Source organism: Ostrinia furnacalis, unplaced genomic scaffold, assembly GCF_004193835.3.
Source record: "Ostrinia furnacalis isolate ACB-3 unplaced genomic scaffold, ASM419383v2 OfSCF0388, whole genome shotgun sequence".
Classification (NCBI taxonomy): Eukaryota; Metazoa; Arthropoda; class Insecta; order Lepidoptera; family Crambidae; genus Ostrinia; species Ostrinia furnacalis.
In genome coordinates, this window is record NW_021130627.1 from 421,148 (window position 1) to 443,919 (window position 22,772).

The following is a 22,772-nucleotide window of genomic DNA, read 5'->3' on the forward strand; positions in this document are numbered from 1 at the left end:
CTAACAGGAACAGTTGTTGTATAATTCTCCACAAATAACATAGCATCTTATACCATGACCAATTCGTGTCATTTTAAATATTCCTTAAATTTTAAACTTACGTTTGTTGAAAACTCTTCCCAGGTGCTAGCAGCGTTAAAAAGTGAATTAGATATTAATTTTAGAAAGAAAATTCTCCCAATTGAAAAATCAAATACATACTACGAGTTCATAAACACACTCTTAAGCTAAAAAAAACGTTTGTGTTGATCACTCAAATAGAATAGGAAGTAGATGAGATATCTATAAAAAAGACCATTTTTACTTTTTCATCGAACGTCAAGTACGGTACTATTCCCACCACTCATTCCCACCGCTGCAACTCCTGTGTACCTAGCTAGGATCTACAGCTTGACCGCCAATAAAAACCCAACCAGTGAAGGTCAAGTTTGTCCCAGGGGAAAGTTAATCGATCATCAAGTAGCCAAGTTTTGAGTTGGCTTAAGTCAAAAGCCTTAGACGTCCAGCATAACGCGCTTTGACGATCAAGCACACTTCACGGACCGCTTTCATTCAACGCTAAAGTTCTAAGTCCTCAGGAACAAAACAACAAATTTCTACTTATTAAGTGATTTATCTACCCGAGACAAGGAACATGGTATTCATTCAAGGATGTTTCGTTTACAAATTAAGGTGAAAGAGGATTAGATTACTTGCCGGATAAAATACGACTTGGTGAGTTTTAAATTAAATTAACATTAAAGTCTGGGAGTTGTTGCGTAGTGACAGACGGGGACGTTATTAAAGTGTGTTGCTTTTTAATTAACGTTACGATGTTTCTCTTTTCCAAGAAGTTTCGTTTGTTCAAAATTAGTTTAAGAAGTCATTCCTCATGTCTTATCATTCCGAAAATCAAATTAGTCTACTTTTTTAGACTTCCTTAGGCCTACTTTACTTTTCCAAGACTCAAGGTCTTGTCTAAATTAGAGACTAATTAATTGAAATTAAATTGTTATGCTTTCTTAGTCTTTAACCTTGAATGAATAAACCCCATTCAGGGAAGATTATGACAAGATCATTAATATCATTTTCTTTTTCTATTACTTTTATTTTATAAATTATTGGAAAGAAAAAAATCAATGAAAACCTATAGCAAAAACTATCTTTGCTAATGAAAAAGTAATTTACGTAAAAATTTAGAATTCAAATAAAAACCGAAGATGTTAACAGATAACTGGGTGTCAAACTTAAAATAATCTTCAACTTTCTTATTAAAGTCCTCAAGTTCGAAGCTTCGAAACTTCGCCTTAAGAGCTTTTTCAGCCATCATTATAAAAGATATCCATTGATGCTGTATCAATGGACTTTTCGAGCTTTTTGTCAAACTTTTATAATAAGATCGAGTGGGGTTGAACAATTTGAACATGTTTTAATTAAATATCGGAATCCTCCAGTACCTTTACTGTCGTAACAGACATCGATGTGAAAATTTATTTCTTGAAAGCCTTATAGATATTTTCTTACACTAGGAAAAAAGCATTACTAGTTTTTCAAAATCTTAATTCCAAAGACATCCAGAAAGTCCTAATTTCGTTTCAATGTTTTTAGGTGTATGATATTTTTCGTTAATTATATCAAATTAGAGCTACCCTTCATAATAACGGTGGAGAGGCGTAGCAACCTCAATGGGACCTGCTGAAAATCAGTGTCGAAGCATGCCCAGTGCCCACGGCATATCTCGATAAATGCTGAGCGGGCCCCTACTTTATTTTTATTTTCTTTATGCATAACAAGTAGAGATGGGTTATACTAGGTAAATGGCAATGCCAGATTTTGTATGGAAGGTGGCGTCTTTTTTTTATCGCACGGCCATCGACCAAACTTTGTTTTTTGATTACAAAATAGTGAAATAAACCAAACTTACTATGACATGTATACCTCTAAACTCAGTCTGAACTGAGTTACGAGCGTTAGAAGTTTGATGATTTACATACTAGATTTGCTTTTTGCGCGCAAGTTTTGTAAGAAATTGCAACAAAATATTGCGCTATTTTTTTATTGCGCTGATTCTAGTCCACACTGATGTCTGGAGCCTTTAATGGATGGTATTGTTTGTTTACACGTACAATGTCACTATTTTGTTGCAATTTCTTACAAAACTTGCGCGCAAAAAGCAAATCTATAGTATGTAAATCATCAAACTTCTAATGCTCGTAACTCAGTTCAGACTGAGTTTAGAGGTACACCACATGTCATNGTTTTGTAAGAAATTGCAACAAAATATTGCGCTATTTTTTTATTGCGCTGATTCTAGTCCACACTGATGTCTGGAGCCTTTAATGGATGGTATTGTTTGTTTACACGTACAATGTCACTATTTTGTTGCAATTTCTTACAAAACTTGCGCGCAAAAAGCAAATCTATAGTATGTAAATCATCAAACTTCTAATGCTCGTAACTCAGTTCAGACTGAGTTTAGAGGTACACCACATGTCATAGTAAGTTTGGTTTATTACACTATTTTGTATCCAAAAAACATGGTTTGGTCGATGGCCGCGCGAAAAAAAAAGACGCCAATTTCCGGCATTGTCTTTTGATACTAGGTGCACCTATTCCTAGTATTTATTAATACTCGATCCAAATACCTATTCCACCTAGTACGTAGTAATTTAGCATACTTGACGCGACTAGTGCGTACTAATCCACGTAATATGACTTTAAAATACATATTTTTTTAAAGATACAACCGTAGTATGAATAATGCAATTTGAAATTGAATAATAATTCCTCCCTTCATACTTCAACAGACTTAGGACTGTCAACTTAAAAGTTGGCGTTTTTAAAAGATATCAATTTCATAAAAATATATACATATTTTTTTCTTATACATGAATATGGTTTGACTACGTTTGTGTGCGTTTGCTTCGTCGCGCTCAAATTTGACAGAGACGGAGTGAATCTCTATGTTCGCACATAAGCTTAGCGAGAAATACTAGGTACGCGTAATACACGACTACGGATTACGCAATAATAACCTCTATTACTTTGATGGTAGGGTCGGAAATCGTGTAATTTATAAAATACTAGGTGGATCAAGTATTTAAAAAATTGGAATAGGTGCCGCCTTGTACTGTAAAATACCTAGTGTGTGGATCTGTTCTAGTAAATACGTCTCATCCCTAATAACAAGGCAGTTATTTGACCGCAATCGCACCTGGTGTTAAGTGCGATGTAGTCTAGGATGGTACATAAAATATCTGCCCTGTAAGTGCCTATTCACTCACGCCTTGAAAAGGCCCGGACTTGACAGGAGGACACAATTTCTATAACTTTTTTGTTAATTTTAACCTGTATTTGTTGTCGTGCCCTAAGTCAAATAAAGCTTACTTTTAAAAATAATAAATTGTGTCCTAGCTTAAATAGCCACACTTATGAGTGTTATTCAATCAAGCCCGTATCCAGCGGTAAGCCTACGGTCCCTGGGTAAAAGACTAGCGCAATAACATATTTTCCTCCATATTCCGTATCTTATACTCGTTTCTATTCAAAAAGGCTTTGCCCCTCTGTAATGGAGTTGAGATATTAGTTCCGGGCAAACAATTTCGGAGTCCTCCAGGGATTTAGCAACAAAACTTGTATCACAAGTGTCATCAATTTGTTATAATTATTAATTATTATCACTAATTTATAATACAAACGCCTATTATTTTGGTTATTTCCGCCTCATTTTACAATTAAAAGTANTTGTTATCGTTCTCTTAATAAGAAAACGATCAAGGAGAATTATCCCATGCCCCTGATAGATGACCAATTAGATGTCTTAGCTGGTCATCAATTCTATACGACATTAGATCTAGCATCTGGATATTATCAGATTCCCATTCGCGAAGAAGACCAATTCAAAACAGCATTTGTAACACCAGACGGACATTTTGAATTTACTCGGATGCCCTTTGGCCTCGCGAACGCACCAGCCACCTTTCAGCGTATTATGAATCAGGTGCTAGGCTCTGCTCGTCATCAGACGGCCGGGGGGAAGAAGGAGGAGATTCGCTCGCCTCCTTCCGCCTCCCTAGGTGAGACCAGTAGGTGTTAGGCCGGGGGGCCCATCACCCACATCGCACGGTCCCACCCTGTCTGGGGGGGTCTGCCAGTGTACCGGCAGACCCCCTCTTTAGCGCGGGAGGCCCGGCAAAGGCTGGGCCATGCGTCGGCACGGCGTGGTCTGAATCTGTAGGACCCCNTGATATAGTAGAAAGTGTTATACTTACCGTGTGTGTATTGTTCTGTAAGTGTGTGATACACAATATACTCTGGAAACAAGTAAGTTATCGTGTTTTTATTTATTTTGAAAATACCTCTATTATTTAAGACTTAAAGCGTAAAAATAGTGGGAGCCATCACATCTCAGAAGTGGGATAAAAGTTCGCACACCTACTAAAGTAAAATGGTAATGCATGTATTTTTTTTTCTTTTTCTTTTGAACATATAATTAGGTATAAACACAAAATAAATATTTTAGTAAGAGGTGGCTCCTATTTTTGTCTCTTGTTGTTGTTTATCCAGAGAATTGGGAAAATAGCGCTTGGTCAAGGCGACTCCTTGATAGCATCCGTTTTCCCGGTGGTGGATAAGCAATATCGACCAAAATTAATACCAGAATTTAAGTTCATCCCCCCATATTATGAGTACTGAACTGAGTAGATTATGCTTGGCCTTCTCTTATTGTAATTTTATACTTTGAATAAACTAATGAAATAGTTACGCTGCTCACTACTTTTGTATACATGAGTAAACAGTTTACTATGCGGTTGAAACTTTGTACTTTCAGTGGACTCATCCAAGCAAGAGGGCGCTGAGGCCTACTCTCCGTCTCACCCTACGGAGAAGGAACGATACAGCCGGCCGCGCAGCCGGCCCAGTCGTCGGTCGCGCAGTCGCAGACGGTCTAGTCACCGGTCGCGCAGTCGACCCAGTCATCGGTCCCGCAGTCGGCCGAGTCACCGGTCGCGCAGCCGGCCCAGTCGTCGGTCGCGCAGTCGCAGACGGTCAAGTCGCCGGTCACGCAGTCGACCCAGTCATCGGTCCCGCAGTCGGCCGAGTCACCGGTCGCGCAGTCGGCCAAGTCACCGGTCGCGAAGCCGGCCCAGTAACCGGTCGCGCAGTCGGCCCAGTAACCGGTCACGCAGCCGGTCCAGTCAGCGGTCGCGCAGTCGCGGTCGGCCCAGTCACCGGTCGCGCAGCCCGTCCAGTCGCCGGCCGCGCAATCGGCACGCCCGCCGGTCTCGCAGTCAAGAAAGCCGCAGCCGGGTGAGCCGCCAGTCATGCAGCCATCAGGAGCGGGAGGATAAAGATGAGTCTATTACATCCAATACCTTTATTAAACTCTTAAGTGCTTTGAAATCTATAAACCGCTCTGAGTCAATAGATAAGCTAGGTAATATGCAAAATACCATTCCCGAGTTTGACCCTGCGAGAAAAGAACAGACGATTTCAATGTGGCTTCATAAAGTGAACGAATGTGCTTCGATTTATGATTGGAACGAAAAGCAGATAATTCATTTCGCTTTGCCTAAATTGCGTGGAGTGGCCCAACGCTGGTATGAGGGTCTCGCGACTGTTCTTTTCTCGTGGGAAGAGTGGCAGTCAAAGTTGTTAACAGCATTCCCGTCTGATGAGAACTATGGGCAAATGTTAAGCGATATGTTGGCGAAAAGAGCTCGATTCGGGGATTCACTAGAATCGTATTATTACGATAAGGTGGCATTGATCAATAGATGTGGTATTGAGGGAAGAAGGGCGGTAGAGTGTATACTGCACGGAATAGACGATCGATCAGTACGATTAGGCGCGGAAGCAGTTCAGTATGATAACCCTGATAAGTTACTTGCTTATTTGAGGAATGCTAGGAATGTCCGACCACAAACTGAGCGCAAACAAATGAAAACTCCTAACTTAAATACAAATATACGTGATTCACAATCTACGCCAAGTATTAAGGTTGCGCGCTGTTTTAACTGTAAGCAGGAGGGTCACAATGTCTCGCGTTGTCCCCAACCAATAAAAAAATGTAGTAAATGTAACAGACTTGGACACGATACCGATCAATGCTTTTCAAAGCAACCCTTACCGTCAGAGAAAACAGTAATGGTAGTTTCAGGCACCAGTAGCCCAGGTGATAAATATCATAAAAATATCAAAATCAACCAGATCCCTTTTGAGGCTTTTATAGATTTTGGCAGTGAATGCTGCATGATTAGATCCACAGATTTTCAAAAACTTTATTCCGATTTAGAGACTGTTGGTCTTCCAATGCTTAGAGGGTTTGGGAACTCAGTTGTACAAGTGCTAGGAAAATGCCGTGTTAGGATATGTGTTGACGAGGTTGAAGCTGACGTTGACTTATTCATCGTGCCAGATGATGCCATGAAGGTACCCGTTATGATTGGACAGACTTTCACAGAACAACCCCATGTTATAGTACATAAGGATGCCAATAGTTTGATGATGATAGGTTCTGATTGCAACATTACACCCAATTTCAAGGTTAAAATTTGCATTAAAGAGGACATGACTCTATCTGGAACTTCATTGGTAGACATTTATACTGATCCAGTCATAATGGGTGATGTTTTTATTGAAGGAGGCTTTCGCCTTATATCAGATGCTAGCTTCATTGTGCCGTCAGGCCTGTTCAGAATAAGTGATGATGGAATTGGAAAGCTATTGGTTTATACTTTGGGAAATAGTAAAGTCATTCTGAAAAAGGGTCATGTTTTAGCTCGAGGGTGTGAGGCTCGAGAAGATACTGCAGCCTCAACGGCACAAGTTATGCGTATTAGCGCCGAACAAAGTAATTGTTCCCCATTAACTGACACTGATGTTAGAGTAGGCGATAATGTGCTTCCTGCACAAAAAGAGCAATTACTGAAACTTCTCAATGAATATAGACACTGTTTTGCATCAAAATTGTCCGAATTGGGTACTACTTCAGCTGGGAAGATGTCAATAAATCTCAATGATAATGAACCGGTAGTTTACAGACCCTATCGGCTTTCCATCAAAGAGAAAGAAGTAGTTAGAGACATGGTTACAGATCTACAGGAGAATGGGATAATTAAACCTTCTACCTCGTGTTACGCCAGTCCGGTGGTTCTTGTACGTAAAAAGACTGGAGACTATCGTCTCTGCATTGATTATCGTTCTCTTAATAAGAAAACGATCAAGGAGAATTATCCCATGCCCCTGATAGATGACCAATTAGATGTCTTAGCTGGTCATCAATTCTATACGACATTAGATCTAGCATCTGGATATTATCAGATTCCCATTCGCGAAGAAGACCAATTCAAAACAGCATTTGTAACACCAGACGGACATTTTGAATTTACTCGGATGCCCTTTGGCCTCGCGAACGCACCAGCCACCTTTCAGCGTATTATGAATCAGGTGCTAGGCTCTGCTCGTCATAAAGAAGCTTTGGCTTATCTAGATGATGTCATAATCCCTGCGAAAGACTTTACAGAAGGCTTGAATCGCTTAGAAAATATCCTCAAATTATTCTCTAGTGCTGGTTTGACGCTCAATATTTCTAAATGTCTATTTTTCGGACATACGGTTGATTATTTAGGCTTTGAGGTCTCTAAAGAGGGCATTCGACCCGGATCTAGAAAAATAGAGGCAGTGGAGAAGTTTCCCGTGCCCCAGAATCAGCATAACGTGAGGCAATTTCTCGGCCTAGCCAGCTTCTTTCGGCGTTTTGTGCCAGGATTTTCCATAATAGCGAAGCCCCTTACACATCTCTTGAAAAAGGATGTTTCTTGGTTTTGGGGTCCAGAACAAGAAAAAGCGTTCAAAGAATTGCAAGCAAAATTAATTGAAAAACCGACTTTGGCTTTGTATGATCCCCAAGCAGAGACAGAATTACACACAGATGCGTGTAAGGTTGGCGTAGCTGGTATTCTGCTACAACGCAGTAACTGTGGTATACTCAGACCTGTGGCCTATTTTAGCCGTCAGACATCTCCAGAGGAGCAAAATTATTCCTCTTATGATTTAGAAACTCTTGCAGTCGTGACATCCCTACAAAAGTTTAGAGTTTACCTCATTGGAGTAAAATTCAAAATTGTAACAGATTGCAATTCATTACGTGCGACATTTCAAAAAAGGGACATGTTACCCCGCGTTGCCCGATGGTGGGAACATATGCAAGAGTATCACTTTGATATTGAATATAGAGCAGGATCTTCTATGGCACACGTTGATGCGCTTAGCCGCAACCCAATTGCCGGAAATGACATAATGGATGTTAGGAATGTAGGTGAGGAAAGCTGGCTTGTAACAGTTCAGAACGCTGACTCCGAAATTCAACGGATAATAAAAATATTAAAAGATTCCAATCTTAATGACGTTATTGACATCAAAAATAACTACAAATTAAAGGGAGATAAACTGTTTAGAATTACGCCTGATGGGGATAGATGGGTGGTGCCTAAGGGAGTACGCTGGCAAGTGGTCAAACAGAACCATGACGACATTGGCCACTTTTCCATTGACAAAACATTGGAAAAAATTAAATCTTCATTCTGGTTTCCCAAAATGAGGAATTTTGTTAAGAAATATGTGACCTCATGTCTCGAATGTGCATATGCTAAGGCTTCAGGGGGTAAGAAACAAGGATTTCTACACCCAATAGCGAAAGTGGACGTGCCATTTGACACCGTACATATTGATCATGTTGGACCCTTTGTGCGTAGCAGTAGAGGCAATATTCATATACTTGTCGTGATTGATGCTTATACAAAGTACTTATACCTTAAAGCCGTTCGAAATACAAAATCGCATACAAGCATTAAAGTTCTCAGAGAATATTTCGCTATATTTGGCGTACCACGAAGGCTAATTTCTGACCGAGGGACATCATTTACCAGCGGATCCTTCAAAAAATTTATGAATGAAAGGGGTATTAAGCATATTTTAAACGCAGTAGCTACACCTAGGGCGAATGGTCAGGTCGAGCGCTACAATAAAATTATTGTAGACGCCCTAACGGCCAAGTGTATAGGTACACCCGACAGTAAATGGGATGATCATCTACCTGACATCCAGTGGGGCATCAATAATACTTTCAATAAGGGGATTAACCGAACTCCCTCTGAGGCACTATTCGGTGTAAGACCAGCAGGCCCTAGCGACAGTAGAATATTGTCTGAGCTCACTGATACTAATCAAACGCATGATACGTCAGGTCCAGTTAGTCCGGACAGAACTAGTATTCGCCAGGAAATCAACACTCACATCGAGTCCTGTCAAAAGAAACAAAAGGAAACTTTTGATAAACGTCGCTGTGAACCTCAAAAATACGAAGTCGGTGATTTGATTAGGATCGAAAGACAAGTGCCTGCTACTGGCCAAAGCAAAAAGCTTGTACCTAAATTCCAAGGCCCTTACAGGATTATAGCTGTACTAGATCATGACCGCTTTCAGGTAGAGGATACTCCTCTTACCCGAAAAGGCAATAGGAAATTTTCTACAGTAGTAGCCATCGACAAAATTAAGCCCTGGCTTAGTTTCAATAGACCTCATGAGCAAGAATTAGATAATTCTAGTGACTCCTCAGAATAGAGCCATTGTAGACAAAAAAAAAATGGTTATAATTTAAGGAAAATATGATTTAAGACTACTTAAAGAATGAGTTTTATAATTTTGCATGAAAATGAATCGTTAATTTTAATGATTATGTAAATAATGATGTTTTTATTTCATGTTGTAATGAAATATATGAGTGAATATGATATACTATGATAAATAAGAATTTAAGTTGATTTTGTACACAAAAGGACAACCCTGGTCCTGCAATAAAATATGGACAACCCTGGTCCTGTAATGAAATATGGACAACCCTGGTCCTGCAATAAAATATGGACAACCCTGGTCCTGTAATGAAATATGGACAACCCTGGTCCTGTAATGATATAAGGACAACCCTGGTCCTGTAATGATTTAAGGACAACCCTGGTCCTGTACTGAAATAAGGACATCCCTGGTCCTCTAATTAAATAAGGCGAGCTATTTGTGAATGTATCCTTATCTAGTAATTTAGTTTAGTTTTCTTTTTGTAAACGTACGAGGTCATACGACATTAAGGATGGCCGACTGTCATCAATTTGTTATAATTATTAATTATTATCACTAATTTATAATACAAACGCCTATTATTTTGGTTATTTCCGCCTCATTTTACAATTAAAAGTATCTCAATTGACTAAGAGCGAACTGACGTTTTAGATGGCGCCACCACTCTTTTGGTGGGGGTGACAGTTGTCATTTTACCGAAAAGTAGGCAGTTGCTCAGTTCTCTGTTGGTCGTTGAAGTGGTCGGTTGTGCCTAGCAGTGCTCTTGATGCGGTCAGAGTGATATAGTAGAAAGTGTTATACTTACCGTGTGTGTATTGTTCTGTAAGTGTGTGATACACAATATACTCTGGAAACAAGTAAGTTATCGTGTTTTTATTTATTTTGAAAATACCTCTATTATTTAAGACTTAAAGCGTAAAAATAGTGGGAGCCATCACANATTGGTAGACATTTATACTGATCCAGTCATAATGGGTGATGTTTTTATTGAAGGAGGCTTTCGCCTTATATCAGATGCTAGCTTCATTGTGCCGTTAGGCCTGTTCAGAATAAGTGATGATGGAATTGGAAAGCTATTGGTTTATACTTTGGGAAATAGTAAAGTCATTCTGAAAAAGGGTCATGTTTTAGCTCGAGGGTGTGAGGCTCGAGAAGATACTGCAGCCTCAACGGCACAAGTTATGCGTATTAGCGCCGAACAAAGTAATTGTTCCCCATTAACTGACACTGATGTTAGAGTAGGCAATAATGTGCTTCCTGCACAAAAAGAGCAATTACTGAAACTTCTCAATGAATATAGACACTGTTTTGCATCAAAATTGTCCGAATTGGGTACTACTTCAGCTGGGAAGATGTCAATAAATCTCAATGACAATGAACCGGTAGTTTACAGACCCTATCGGCTTTCCATTAAAGAGAAAGAAGTAGTTAGAGACATGGTTACAGATCTACAGGAGAATGGGATAATTAAACCTTCTACCTCGTGTTACGCCAGGCCAGTGGTTCTTGTACGTAAAAAGACTGGAGACGTATATACAGTGTGAGTCACGTTAAAGTGTACATATGAAAATAGATGAAACTAGACCTATTTTCATCGACAAAAAAGAGGTCAAAAAAATTTTGAGATTTTTTTTTAATTTTTTATCGAATTTTTTTTCTTCCAATTACTTATTGTAAAGAAAACGTAATAACTTTTAAACTAAGCGGTATATCCTGATAAAATAAAAACAGTAATAATGCTAAGTAACAGGCAATACTAAAAAAATACATAAAATACACAAAAAAGGCCAACAAATAATAAAAAATGATACTTTTTGAAAAAAATCTGCTTGAAAAATCGTGTTTTTTTGAATGATAAATTTCTCCAAAAAATGCCCCTATAACCGGTGTTTTTTATTACTTTGTATTATTCTCTATCGTATTATCTTTGTAAAACCAAAAATCGCATGTCTCTATCCCTATCACAACATTTGCTATGATCGTTTGAACAAAGGCCTGCCACAACATTATTTGTATGATCCCCAAGCAGAGACAGAATTACACACAGATGCGTGTAAGGTTGGCGTAGCTGGTATTCTGCTACAACGCAGTAACTGTGGTATACTCAGACCTGTGGCCTATTTTAGCCGTCAGACATCTCCAGAGGAGCAAAATTATTCCTCTTATGATTTAGAAACTCTTGCAGTCGTGACATCCCTACAAAAGTTTAGAGTTTACCTCATTGGAGTAAAATTCAAAATTGTAACAGATTGCAATTCATTACGTGCGACATTTCAAAAAAGGGACATGTTACCCCGCGTTGCCCGATGGTGGGAACATATGCAAGAGTATCACTTTGATATTGAATATAGAGCAGGATCTTCTATGGCACACGTTGATGCGCTTAGCCGCAACCCAATTGCCGGAAATGACATAATGGATGTTAGGAATGTAGGTGAGGAAAGCTGGCTTGTAACAGTTCAGAACGCTGACTCCGAAATTCAACGGATAATAAAAATATTAAAAGATTCCAATCTTAATGACGTTATTGACATCAAAAATAACTACAAATTAAAGGGAGATAAACTGTTTAGAATTACGCCTGATGGGGATAGATGGGTGGTGCCTAAGGGAGTACGCTGGCAAGTGGTCAAACAGAACCATGACGACATTGGCCACTTTTCCATTGACAAAACATTGGAAAAAATTAAATCTTCATTCTGGTTTCCCAAAATGAGGAATTTTGTTAAGAAATATGTGACCTCATGTCTCGAATGTGCATATGCTAAGGCTTCAGGGGGTAAGAAACAAGGATTTCTACACCCAATAGCGAAAGTGGACGTGCCATTTGACACCGTACATATTGATCATGTTGGACCCTTTGTGCGTAGCAGTAGAGGCAATATTCATATACTTGTCGTGATTGATGCTTATACAAAGTACTTATACCTTAAAGCCGTTCGAAATACAAAATCGCATACAAGCATTAAAGTTCTCAGAGAATATTTCGCTATATTTGGCGTACCACGAAGGCTAATTTCTGACCGAGGGACATCATTTACCAGCGGATCCTTCAAAAAATTTATGAATGAAAGGGGTATTAAGCATATTTTAAACGCAGTAGCTACACCTAGGGCGAATGGTCAGGTCGAGCGCTACAATAAAATTATTGTAGACGCCCTAACGGCCAAGTGTATAGGTACACCCGACAGTAAATGGGATGATCATCTACCTGACATCCAGTGGGGCATCAATAATACTTTCAATAAGGGGATTAACCGAACTCCCTCTGAGGCACTATTCGGTGTAAGACCAGCAGGCCCTAGCGACAGTAGAATATTGTCTGAGCTCACTGATACTAATCAAACGCATGATACGTCAGGTCCAGTTAGTCCGGACAGAACTAGTATTCGCCAGGAAATCAACACTCACATCGAGTCCTGTCAAAAGAAACAAAAGGAAACTTTTGATAAACGTCGCTGTGAACCTCAAAAATACGAAGTCGGTGATTTGATTAGGATCGAAAGACAAGTGCCTGCTACTGGCCAAAGCAAAAAGCTTGTACCTAAATTCCAAGGCCCTTACAGGATTATAGCTGTACTAGATCATGACCGCTTTCAGGTAGAGGATACTCCTCTTACCCGAAAAGGCAATAGGAAATTTTCTACAGTAGTAGCCATCGACAAAATTAAGCCCTGGCTTAGTTTCAATAGACCTCATGAGCAAGAATTAGATAATTCTAGTGACTCCTCAGAATAGAGCCATTGTAGACAAAAAAAAAATGGTTATAATTTAAGGAAAATATGATTTAAGACTACTTAAAGAATGAGTTTTATAATTTTGCATGAAAATGAATCGTTAATTTTAATGATTATGTAAATAATGATGTTTTTATTTCATGTTGTAATGAAATATATGAGTGAATATGATATACTATGATAAATAAGAATTTAAGTTGATTTTGTACACAAAAGGACAACCCTGGTCCTGCAATAAAATATGGACAACCCTGGTCCTGTAATGAAATATGGACAACCCTGGTCCTGCAATAAAATATGGACAACCCTGGTCCTGTAATGAAATATGGACAACCCTGGTCCTGTAATGAAATAAGGACAACCCTGGTCCTGTAATGATTTAAGGACAACCCTGGTCCTGTACTGAAATAAGGACATCCCTGGTCCTCTAATTAAATAAGGCGAGCTATTTGTGAATGTATCCTTATCTAGTAATTTAGTTTAGTTTTCTTTTTGTAAACGTACGAGGTCATACGACATTAAGGATGGCCGACTGTCATCAATTTGTTATAATTATTAATTATTATCACTAATTTATAATACAAACGCCTATTATTTTGGTTATTTCCGCCTCATTTTACAATTAAAAGTATCTCAATTGACTAAGAGCGAACTGACGTTTTAGATGGCGCCACCACTCTTTTGGTGGGGGTGACAGTTGTCATTTTACCGAAAAGTAGGCAGTTGCTCAGTTCTCTGTTGGTCGTTGAAGTGGTCGGTTGTGCCTAGCAGTGCTCTTGATGCGGTCAGAGTGATATAGTAGAAAGTGTTATACTTACCGTGTGTGTATTGTTCTGTAAGTGTGTGATACACAATATACTCTGGATACAAGTAAGTTATCGTGTTTTTATTTATTTTGAAAATACCTCTATTATTTAAGACTTAAAGCGTAAAAATAGTGGGAGCCATCACACAAGGGAGGTAAGATGTAGCAGGTTTTTTATGAGTCTATTAGAGTTATACATATACATACTCCCAAGCCGCTTTCGGCTACAGTAACTACGACAAAATTCCTTTAGTCCGCAATAAGAGGGCTACGCTGGGCTGCCCTATCATGTGCCCTCACATGGCTACAGCAGCCAATCTTGTTGGTAAACGTGCGCGAACAATGTCGACACGGTAGGAGACCGCTGATGTAGTTGTAAGTGATAGCCGCTGCTGGTCTGGCATTAGAGTTATGTAACATGCCACAGGTCAAAAAACCTATCATTCTGATTATTTTAGCTACTGCATCCTTTCGCGGCTCTATTGCAAGATTGTTATACATAGAGATAAATTGATTAAAGGCTTTCAAAATATCATATTCTTTCTATGCTAAAGCGACTAATTCTGTTCATCAAATACTATTATGGTGTTACTTTTAAGTATATGCAATATTTGAAATAACATCCAGGTAACGTTGTTGTAGTGCTTATTCTATAGGTTTGAATTTCTTTTAAATTTAGCATCACTAAGTTAAATAAGCGTAAACTTTGTAAGGACCGGACACACTGAACCTACTTCTACTGAAAGGTTACCGAGGATCATATTATTGTATTTATTTATTCACTGAATTTTAATGAAGAGAGAAATTAAATTAAAATATTATTATAACAATGAATATTCATAAACGTTATTGTTCAGTGAAAGCTTGGAACGTTTATTTTAGTTTCGCAATTAAATTGGACGTAAATTAAAATTGATAGCGGCTTTTATTAAACATTTCATTCATAAACAAGGCTTATTGAAGTATTATTTTACTAGTATACAAATTAGGCCTTAAAATAATATTTCAGTCATTTGGGACTACGTAAATAATCATTTTCATGGAACTATCAACCGTAAAAATCAATTCACAATGTTACCAATATTAGAATAGACCCCAAAAAACTTCGTAGCTTATTCGTGCAAATATTTTTAGATGTACACGATATTTTTCTAATAAAAGTCGTCCAGGGCCGTGGAAAATTATACAGCTAGATAAAAGGGTATATCAATTATATATGACCAGCGTATCGCGAAATTATTGCTCATTGTACCCCGTCAGGGTAATATTTATCATTTTTATGCTGATGGAAATGAGGTAAATAGAGGTTTGTATTATCTCCGGATTTATTAAGTGGGATGGATAGTGTGGGTCTTTTCATAGGCTGTAACAAAAAGGTTGGCAATATGGGAGATATTGAAAACGTTGTCTTAAGGCTGGGGTTATTACACTAATACTAGGTTGGCTTATAAGCGTGGGTAGGGTATTCGTGGAAATAATTATATTCAGAGGTCAAGAATAATAGAGTCGTAATATTCGTTAAATTAGAATACATTTTGGACATCGATAAGTTGAATTAATAATTCTTAATTGCCGATTGTGGTCTAAATTGAATAAAATATTTTTGATTTTGATTTTAATATGACGCCTATTAGCTGTTGTAGGATTTTGTCCAAGTTTATTTGAAACTTAGTTAATTTGATCACGGAAACAGAACACATACCTAATTATCGTATCGATATGTGGATATATGTGGATATATGGTATCGATTAAAAGGATATTACCATTTCTTCAATAACTTACATTTCGTCTCAATTGTTAAATCCGTTTGAGGAATCACTGATCCTGATAATACAGTTTTTACTAGTTTCCGGGTCAGGAGTCCAAGTTTTTGTGACACTAAAAATTAAAACTAACCCTAGAGTAACATAGTTCTACTTATTACTTAATATTGTAAATTACTGGGTTGTTTAAGTGAATATTTTTTTTAAAATTATTTCAGAGCATACACTTTTACTCTGCCGTCACCACACGGCTACATCTGTCACCAACCCCTACTCTTCCCGCGGGTGTCGTAAGAGGCGACTTAGGGACTACACATCAAACAGAGAATGGGCAGCAGCGCTCTCTGAAAAACATCAATCTTTTAAACTGCGATCTCCAACCCGCCTGCCTAGCGTGGAGATTATGGCAAAACCCTCCACTATAGTGGAGGAGGCTCATAGTCCAGCAGTGGACTGTAAAGGGCTGTTGATGAATTGATGAAATACACTTTTAATGCTCAACTCAAATACTGGTTTTTGGCAGTAATTAATACCGCCTATGTTTCGAAATAGTAAAAACTAATAACTAATTCACTTACTTGATTTTAGATTGTCTCATGAACTGCTGAATCTTCCTCGCGGCTTGGTTTTGACGCCTCTGTGAATATGTCCTCCTATATCGAAATGAAGAATATTAGGTCTCATACAAAATTGCTTTTCTTTTCATAACAGAAGAATCACCAGATTTGAAAAAATAATTCTGGGTTTCTCTTCTGGCTTTTCAGAGATCAAACAAGCTTATGATTAAATTATAATGTTTTACTTCCGTTTCATAACTTTCTGAAGCCCCTGATAGCAACACCTATTCCCTGTCACTGAAAAAAATGTTTGGTTACTGCTTACACAACAAAAGTGACCACCGAACTAAGTGTTAACTATAACCAAACCAAGTCTAGCTTACTACAGAATTATTTGTTTAATTTACACAACATTTTGTTCCTCATAACCAAAGTGTTCCGTGTTCACTTTTGTTGTGTAAGCAGTAACCAAACATTTTTTCAGTTTAGATAAAGTATAACTTTTGATAAAGTTTTCAAGTCTCAAATATCTTATTGATTGATAAAATTACTGGCAAGCATGTAAAATATACATATACCTACTCTTAATATTAACTACTTTACCGCTAAATATCAGACAGCTAAAAATGTTATCAAGAAACGTAAAACTGGTCCTTATACTATTAACAATAAAGGTTCAAACTGCTTACTTGATGGGCGTGGAGGCGAGACGGCGCGCGCGCATGGTGCGGTACCCGCGCTGGATCACCGTGGCCGCCGCGTGCATCTGCTTCAAGTACGCAAACTGCGCAAACGAGGGTAGATTATACTTTTATCTTGTGCATGAGACAAATTATAACCTAAATTAGTTAGGTAGTCTTGAATTTGTGATTGACCTAAAAAGTGACATCACATTTTTTCGTACAATTCTACTACGAATAGGTTCAGCAGCTTAATGAGGGCTATCGTTTTTATACTTAACAGTTGGCAGCCCTGGCGATTGACAGGACCTTACTCTACAGTGGCGCCATCTTGATGAGTGCAAATGCGATAGTCCTCCTACCAGTTTAGCACTCACCAGTTGGTGCCACTGTCTTCGCTACTAGCAAGTGACAGGACCTTACTCTAGTGGCGCAAACTGGTGAGCGCTAAAACGATAGCCCTCATTCAAATGCATTTTGTCGATCGTAGAAATCGCCTGTCAAATAATATTTAGTAATCAAAGAACTGATAAGGTCATCAGCATTATCATCGTCATCAGATCCACTGCAGAAACACAACCCTCTCTATTTTACCATGATACATCCACGGGAAGACTAAGCTTGGCCCTATTTTACTTTGCCGGAAACACAAGGCTAATTTAAAAAAATATTAGTGTCTTAGGCCTGAAACTGCGTTAAGCGGACGCCCGCGCGGTTTCATACAAAAGTCCCCCGCGCGGGTGCCCGCTTAACGCAGTTTCTGCCTTTAGAGAGCTTTGGACTTACGAGATCATATTACACGAATATAATGTAGTTGTGTGAGTAGACTATCGAGATCGGCCACACACAAACGGTGCTTTAAAGTAACATTTCTTTGAACTTTCTTTCATCAACTTACCTGTTTGTACCGCCGGTAGCAGTTCTGTATAGTGATGGCGGCGGCGGCGGCGCGCCGCTGTAACTGCCGGCCTCGGTACTGCCGGTACGCCTTCTGTATCGTGATGGCCGCCGAGTATAGCTCGCGCTGTTCTCGGTCTGGTAGATGAAGAAGATTATGAGAACTATTTAACTGATAGAGAGAGGAGAAGAAGCCTAAGGCCTGCTATACACGGACAGCTTGAAGCAGTTAGTGTCGGCAGCTTCAAGCTGCGACTGCATAGCAAACTATGGAAACAGTTGTAACTGTTCGAGCGGTTCCGTGTACGTAGTGTACTGTTGTTTGCTATGCAGTCGCAGCTTGAAGCTGTCGGTTACTAGCTGCTTCAAGCTGTCCGTGTATGGCGGGTCTAAGTTACGGCAATAGCTACAGGGCTATTTCTTTGGATAACCACAGGGCTATCCAAAGTAAAATATACTCTGAAAAGGATTTTTTTTTGGAATTTAGTCAGATTAAAGAAGTTGGTGGTTGAGTCCAAAAGCTCCTGCACTATTGCAGACGAGGCTGCATTGATTGCGCACCTGTGCAACTTGTAGTAGGGCAATTGGGGAAAAATGAGCCCAGACAATGGAGCTGACCCGTCATAGTATCTTTTATGATAAGCGTCAGATGTGCATGGTGACGCACATAAACTCTAGTTTTAAAGTTTCAAAGCCTACATTACCCATATAGTCGATCACCTAAAATAATTTAACCAAACTTAAGCAATCATCATAATTCACAAACTAAATCATTGCACTGCAATGAGGGCTATCGTTTTTATACTTAACAGTTGGCACCCCTGGCGTTTGACAGGACCTTACTCTACAGTGGCGCCATCTTGATGAGTGCAAATGCGATAGTCCTCCTACTACTTTAGCGCTCACAAGATGGCGCCACTGTCTTCGCGACTAGCAAGTGACAGGACCTTACTCTACAGTGGCGCCAACTTGTGAGCGCTAAAACGATAGCCCTCTTTGGAGTACTTCACTAGCTTTCTTTGCATGTGTATCTCAATAACCACAACAATAACACTCACTAATAAAAAAAAAGGTAGAACTGTGGGGTACCTGGAGATAAAGGGTAGAATCATTCTTACCATTTAGTGTAAGACTGGAGAAATGCGTGGTAGCGTTCAGGAACTCCTGCAGTGTAGCAGACGGGGCCGCGTTGATAGCGGGCCTGGGAGACGGCGGTGGGGGCGACAACGCGGACCCGGGAGATACGGATCCTGATGAGGGAGTCGATCCACCGCAATACCTAGAGCAAAAATATGACATTTTCAACTTGGTAAAGTACCTAATAAAACATTTCATCTCAGTGATTGTCACAAAAGATGATATTAGATCTGCAGAAGACAAACCTTATTTTAAATCTTGATAAACTATGTATTTAGTTTTCAAACTTATCCATCATAAATATTAGATCGTTCGATCGTAATATTGCGCTTATAATGATATTGATGCCTTCAATAATACTTAAACAGCGCAGAACAACATATCGACATTGCTAATCGCCTTCGCTTAGGTGACTTCTGGGCATGCAGGTATGCATCTCAAGACTCTTATAGTATCAGCTAGCTAGGTGACAGAGTTTGTCCGTGCAAGTTTTGAGCATAGAGCAAACACTCATGTTAGCAATTTTGTCAACACTATACCTGTAGTTGTTATCGCAGAACTCAAAGCTGAATTCCGTGTTGAAGGTGGTGGCGTTATCAAGCAGCAAGATCATAAGCGTGACAGTATACATAATACTATACCTGTAAGTATTGTCGCAGAACTCAAAGCTGAATTTCGTGTTGAAGGTGGAGGCGTCATCGAGCAGCGGGACCATGAGCGTGTTGTCACTTCCGCAATAGTTTTGTAGTTTTATATGTTCACTAATTTAATAACTTCAACTTTTGAGAATAAAGTACATAATTATGGTTGTTATTAACGCAGTACCTGTAAGTATTGTCGCAGAACTCAAAGCTGAATTCCGTGTTGAAGGTGGTGGCGTTATCGAGCAGCGGGACCATGAGCGTGTTGTCCCCTCCGCAATAGTTTTGTAGTATTGTCCTCTAATAAGAATGATGTTATTAACGTAGTAGGTACCTACCTGTAAGTATTGTCGCAGAACTCAAAGCTGAATTCCGTGTTGAAGGTGGTGGCGTCATCGAGCAGCGGGACCATGAGCGTGTTGTCCCTTCCGCAATAGTTTTGTAGTTTTATATGTTCACTAATAATAACTTCAACTTTTGAGAATAAAGTACATAATTATGGTTGTTATTAACGCAGTACCTGTAAGTATTGTCGCAGAACTCAAAGCTGAACTCATTGTTGAAGGTGGTGGCGTCATCGAGCAGCGGGACCATGAGCGTGTTGTCCCCTCCGCAATAGTTTTGTAGTATTGTCCTCTAATAAGAATGATGTTATTAACGTAGTAGGTACCTACCTGTAAGTATTGTCGCAGAACTCAAAGCTGAACTCGGTGTTGAAGGTGGTGGCGTCATCGAGCAGCGGGACCATGAGCGTGTTGTCCCCTCCGCAATAGTTTTGTAGTATTGTCCTCTAATAAGAATGATGTTATTAACGTAGTACCTACCTGTAAGTATTGTCGCAGAACTCAAAGCTGAACTCGGTGTTGAAGGTGGTGGCGTCATCGAGCAGCGGGACCATGAGCGTGTCCTCGCCGTTGCCCCCGCCGCCCTCGAGCCCGCAGCCCGACAGCAACGACGAGCTTTCGTTCTAAGATCATAATTAATCATGTTACTGATCATTTGACACACAGTGGTTTCATGTCGCGTGCACTCTTAAGGTCACAACATCCACCCGGAAAGGGATCAACACCATATCGCCTTACTCCGCGAGACGAGGCGTTTTCGTTACGGTGCGGATAAGTGTGCGTTGCAGTACAGAGTTTCATACAAAGATTACTGACCACCTCGAGTTGATACGGTTACGATCCGTTTCCGGGTTGATAACTTTGTTTGAAGTTTTTTCTACATTATCTAAGTAGGTAGGTACTGATTAAAAATATACTGAGCAGAACTGAGTGGTTCCTGCAGTAGGTATGCAGTTCCTGGTTTAAACGTCGGCGAGATTTTATACGCAGACTTAAGTTGACAGCTCTTGAACGTCACATGTCACCCGTCCTGCTCCTACTTCAAGCTACTAAGGTGATAAGGGTAAATAGACAATAACTCTTTCATTCATTACACTCTGTCATAATAAATCTTATTTATTTCTTAGATTCCTTTGCGGGTATAGATTCTATACCCGCTAATATTCTATAACTATTGAATACCATAGAATGAAATAAAATATACGTACTTTTATCCTCTCTGGCATCGCAGCGATGATTTGCTCGGCCAACGTGAACACTCTGTCATCCTGCTCCCCTGAAAGTATTTGTGATGTGGAACCTCATACTGAACACTTCTACAATACACTTAAAGAGCAGCATCAAGAAATTACAGAACACATATTTCGATGGCTCCTACGTATACTGTCGTAAGTGAAAAAAATAGATTTTACAGGAGAGCCATTTAAGTGGCCAGAATCATATTTTTGGGTCATATCTTCTGACCTACTGAAACGAATTTAATGAAATTTCACATTTAGCCTTAACATGTAATGCTTTTGCTATTGCTGTTATCAATTTTTATATTTTTCTTATATATTTTGAGACTTTACGCATTGCCCTTTTACGTCGTCATATTTCTATAATTTCATGTATATTGTTCAACGTAAAGAGACTTAAATGACAACGTAAATATAATATTTTAAGCGATTACTCTCTTTATTTATGCATGTAATTATTTTAATTGTTATCATGTGCTATATCAATAATAAATCAGTTAGAAAAAGTTGTTTAATGTATCGTTATTACGTTTAACGCAAATACGCCCATATACTGTGCTCGAGATTTAGTTAGGCCTTTTAATATAATGTGTCATATTTTTAAAAATTATAAATAACTTGAAAAAATCGAACTGCCTAAGGCGGGAATTGAACCCACGATGCCTTAGGCAGTTCGATTTTTTCAAGTTATTTATAATTTTCAAATTAGTTTGAGATGCGACTCTTAACGCTAAAAATTAAATAACTATAACTAATAGACGTAGACAAATAAATTTACATTCGTTTTGTAGAATACCTCAAATACCAATAATACAATGCAAATAAAACATACCTTAACGACCTGGTTTTTCTTGTGTTGGAAAATAACTGAAAAAGAAGTGAAAAAAGTCATGTTTTTTCCTAATTAAATCCATTCTTACTCCCTTAAAATGTATGAAACTTGTATCTGTTTTCTACTTCTGCTAATAGATAATTTTATTGGCTATCGCATGATATAAAATTTTTGCTTATTAGTGTTAAGCTACCCACGCTTTCACTTGTTTTTGAAGGAAGAGGTGAAAACTAAAAATTAAAAACTTCAATCCTCGTAATTTTGCGAGAAATGGGTCAAGCCCCAAATTTGAAGTATTTTCATCGATAAAATTGTCCATAGATTACGCCCTTAAAGTTTGATCACTACAAGTCCGGACACACTGTATAAATGTGTCATAATTTATAAGTAAAACAATTTGCTAAATATTTTCATGGCTTTATTTAAGATTTGGATTATAAAAAATATATATTTATGTAAGCAACTACTCGTATAGATTGACGAATCGTATGATTGGGCTTTATACGTGGCGTAGTTTTGCACATA

At 38.8% G+C, this 22,772-nt stretch overlaps 1 protein-coding gene across 1 annotated transcript in view; it reads right to left on the reverse strand.

Annotated features, from left to right (window-relative positions):
• The window catches only part of Camta (Calmodulin-binding transcription activator), a 63,780-nt gene that overhangs the window by 6,879 nt on the left and 34,129 nt on the right, over positions 1-22,772 (reverse strand). Inside the window, exons 13-18 of the mRNA XM_028317307.1 lie at positions 21,386-21,453; positions 20,658-20,800; positions 19,174-19,334; positions 18,057-18,193; positions 17,168-17,262; positions 16,500-16,574 (exon numbers count right to left, since the gene is read on the reverse strand). Of these exons, the coding sequence (XP_028173108.1) occupies positions 16,500-16,574; positions 17,168-17,262; positions 18,057-18,193; positions 19,174-19,334; positions 20,658-20,800; positions 21,386-21,453 (679 nt within the window). The remainder of the gene's footprint in view (positions 1-16,499; positions 16,575-17,167; positions 17,263-18,056; positions 18,194-19,173; positions 19,335-20,657; positions 20,801-21,385; positions 21,454-22,772) is intronic.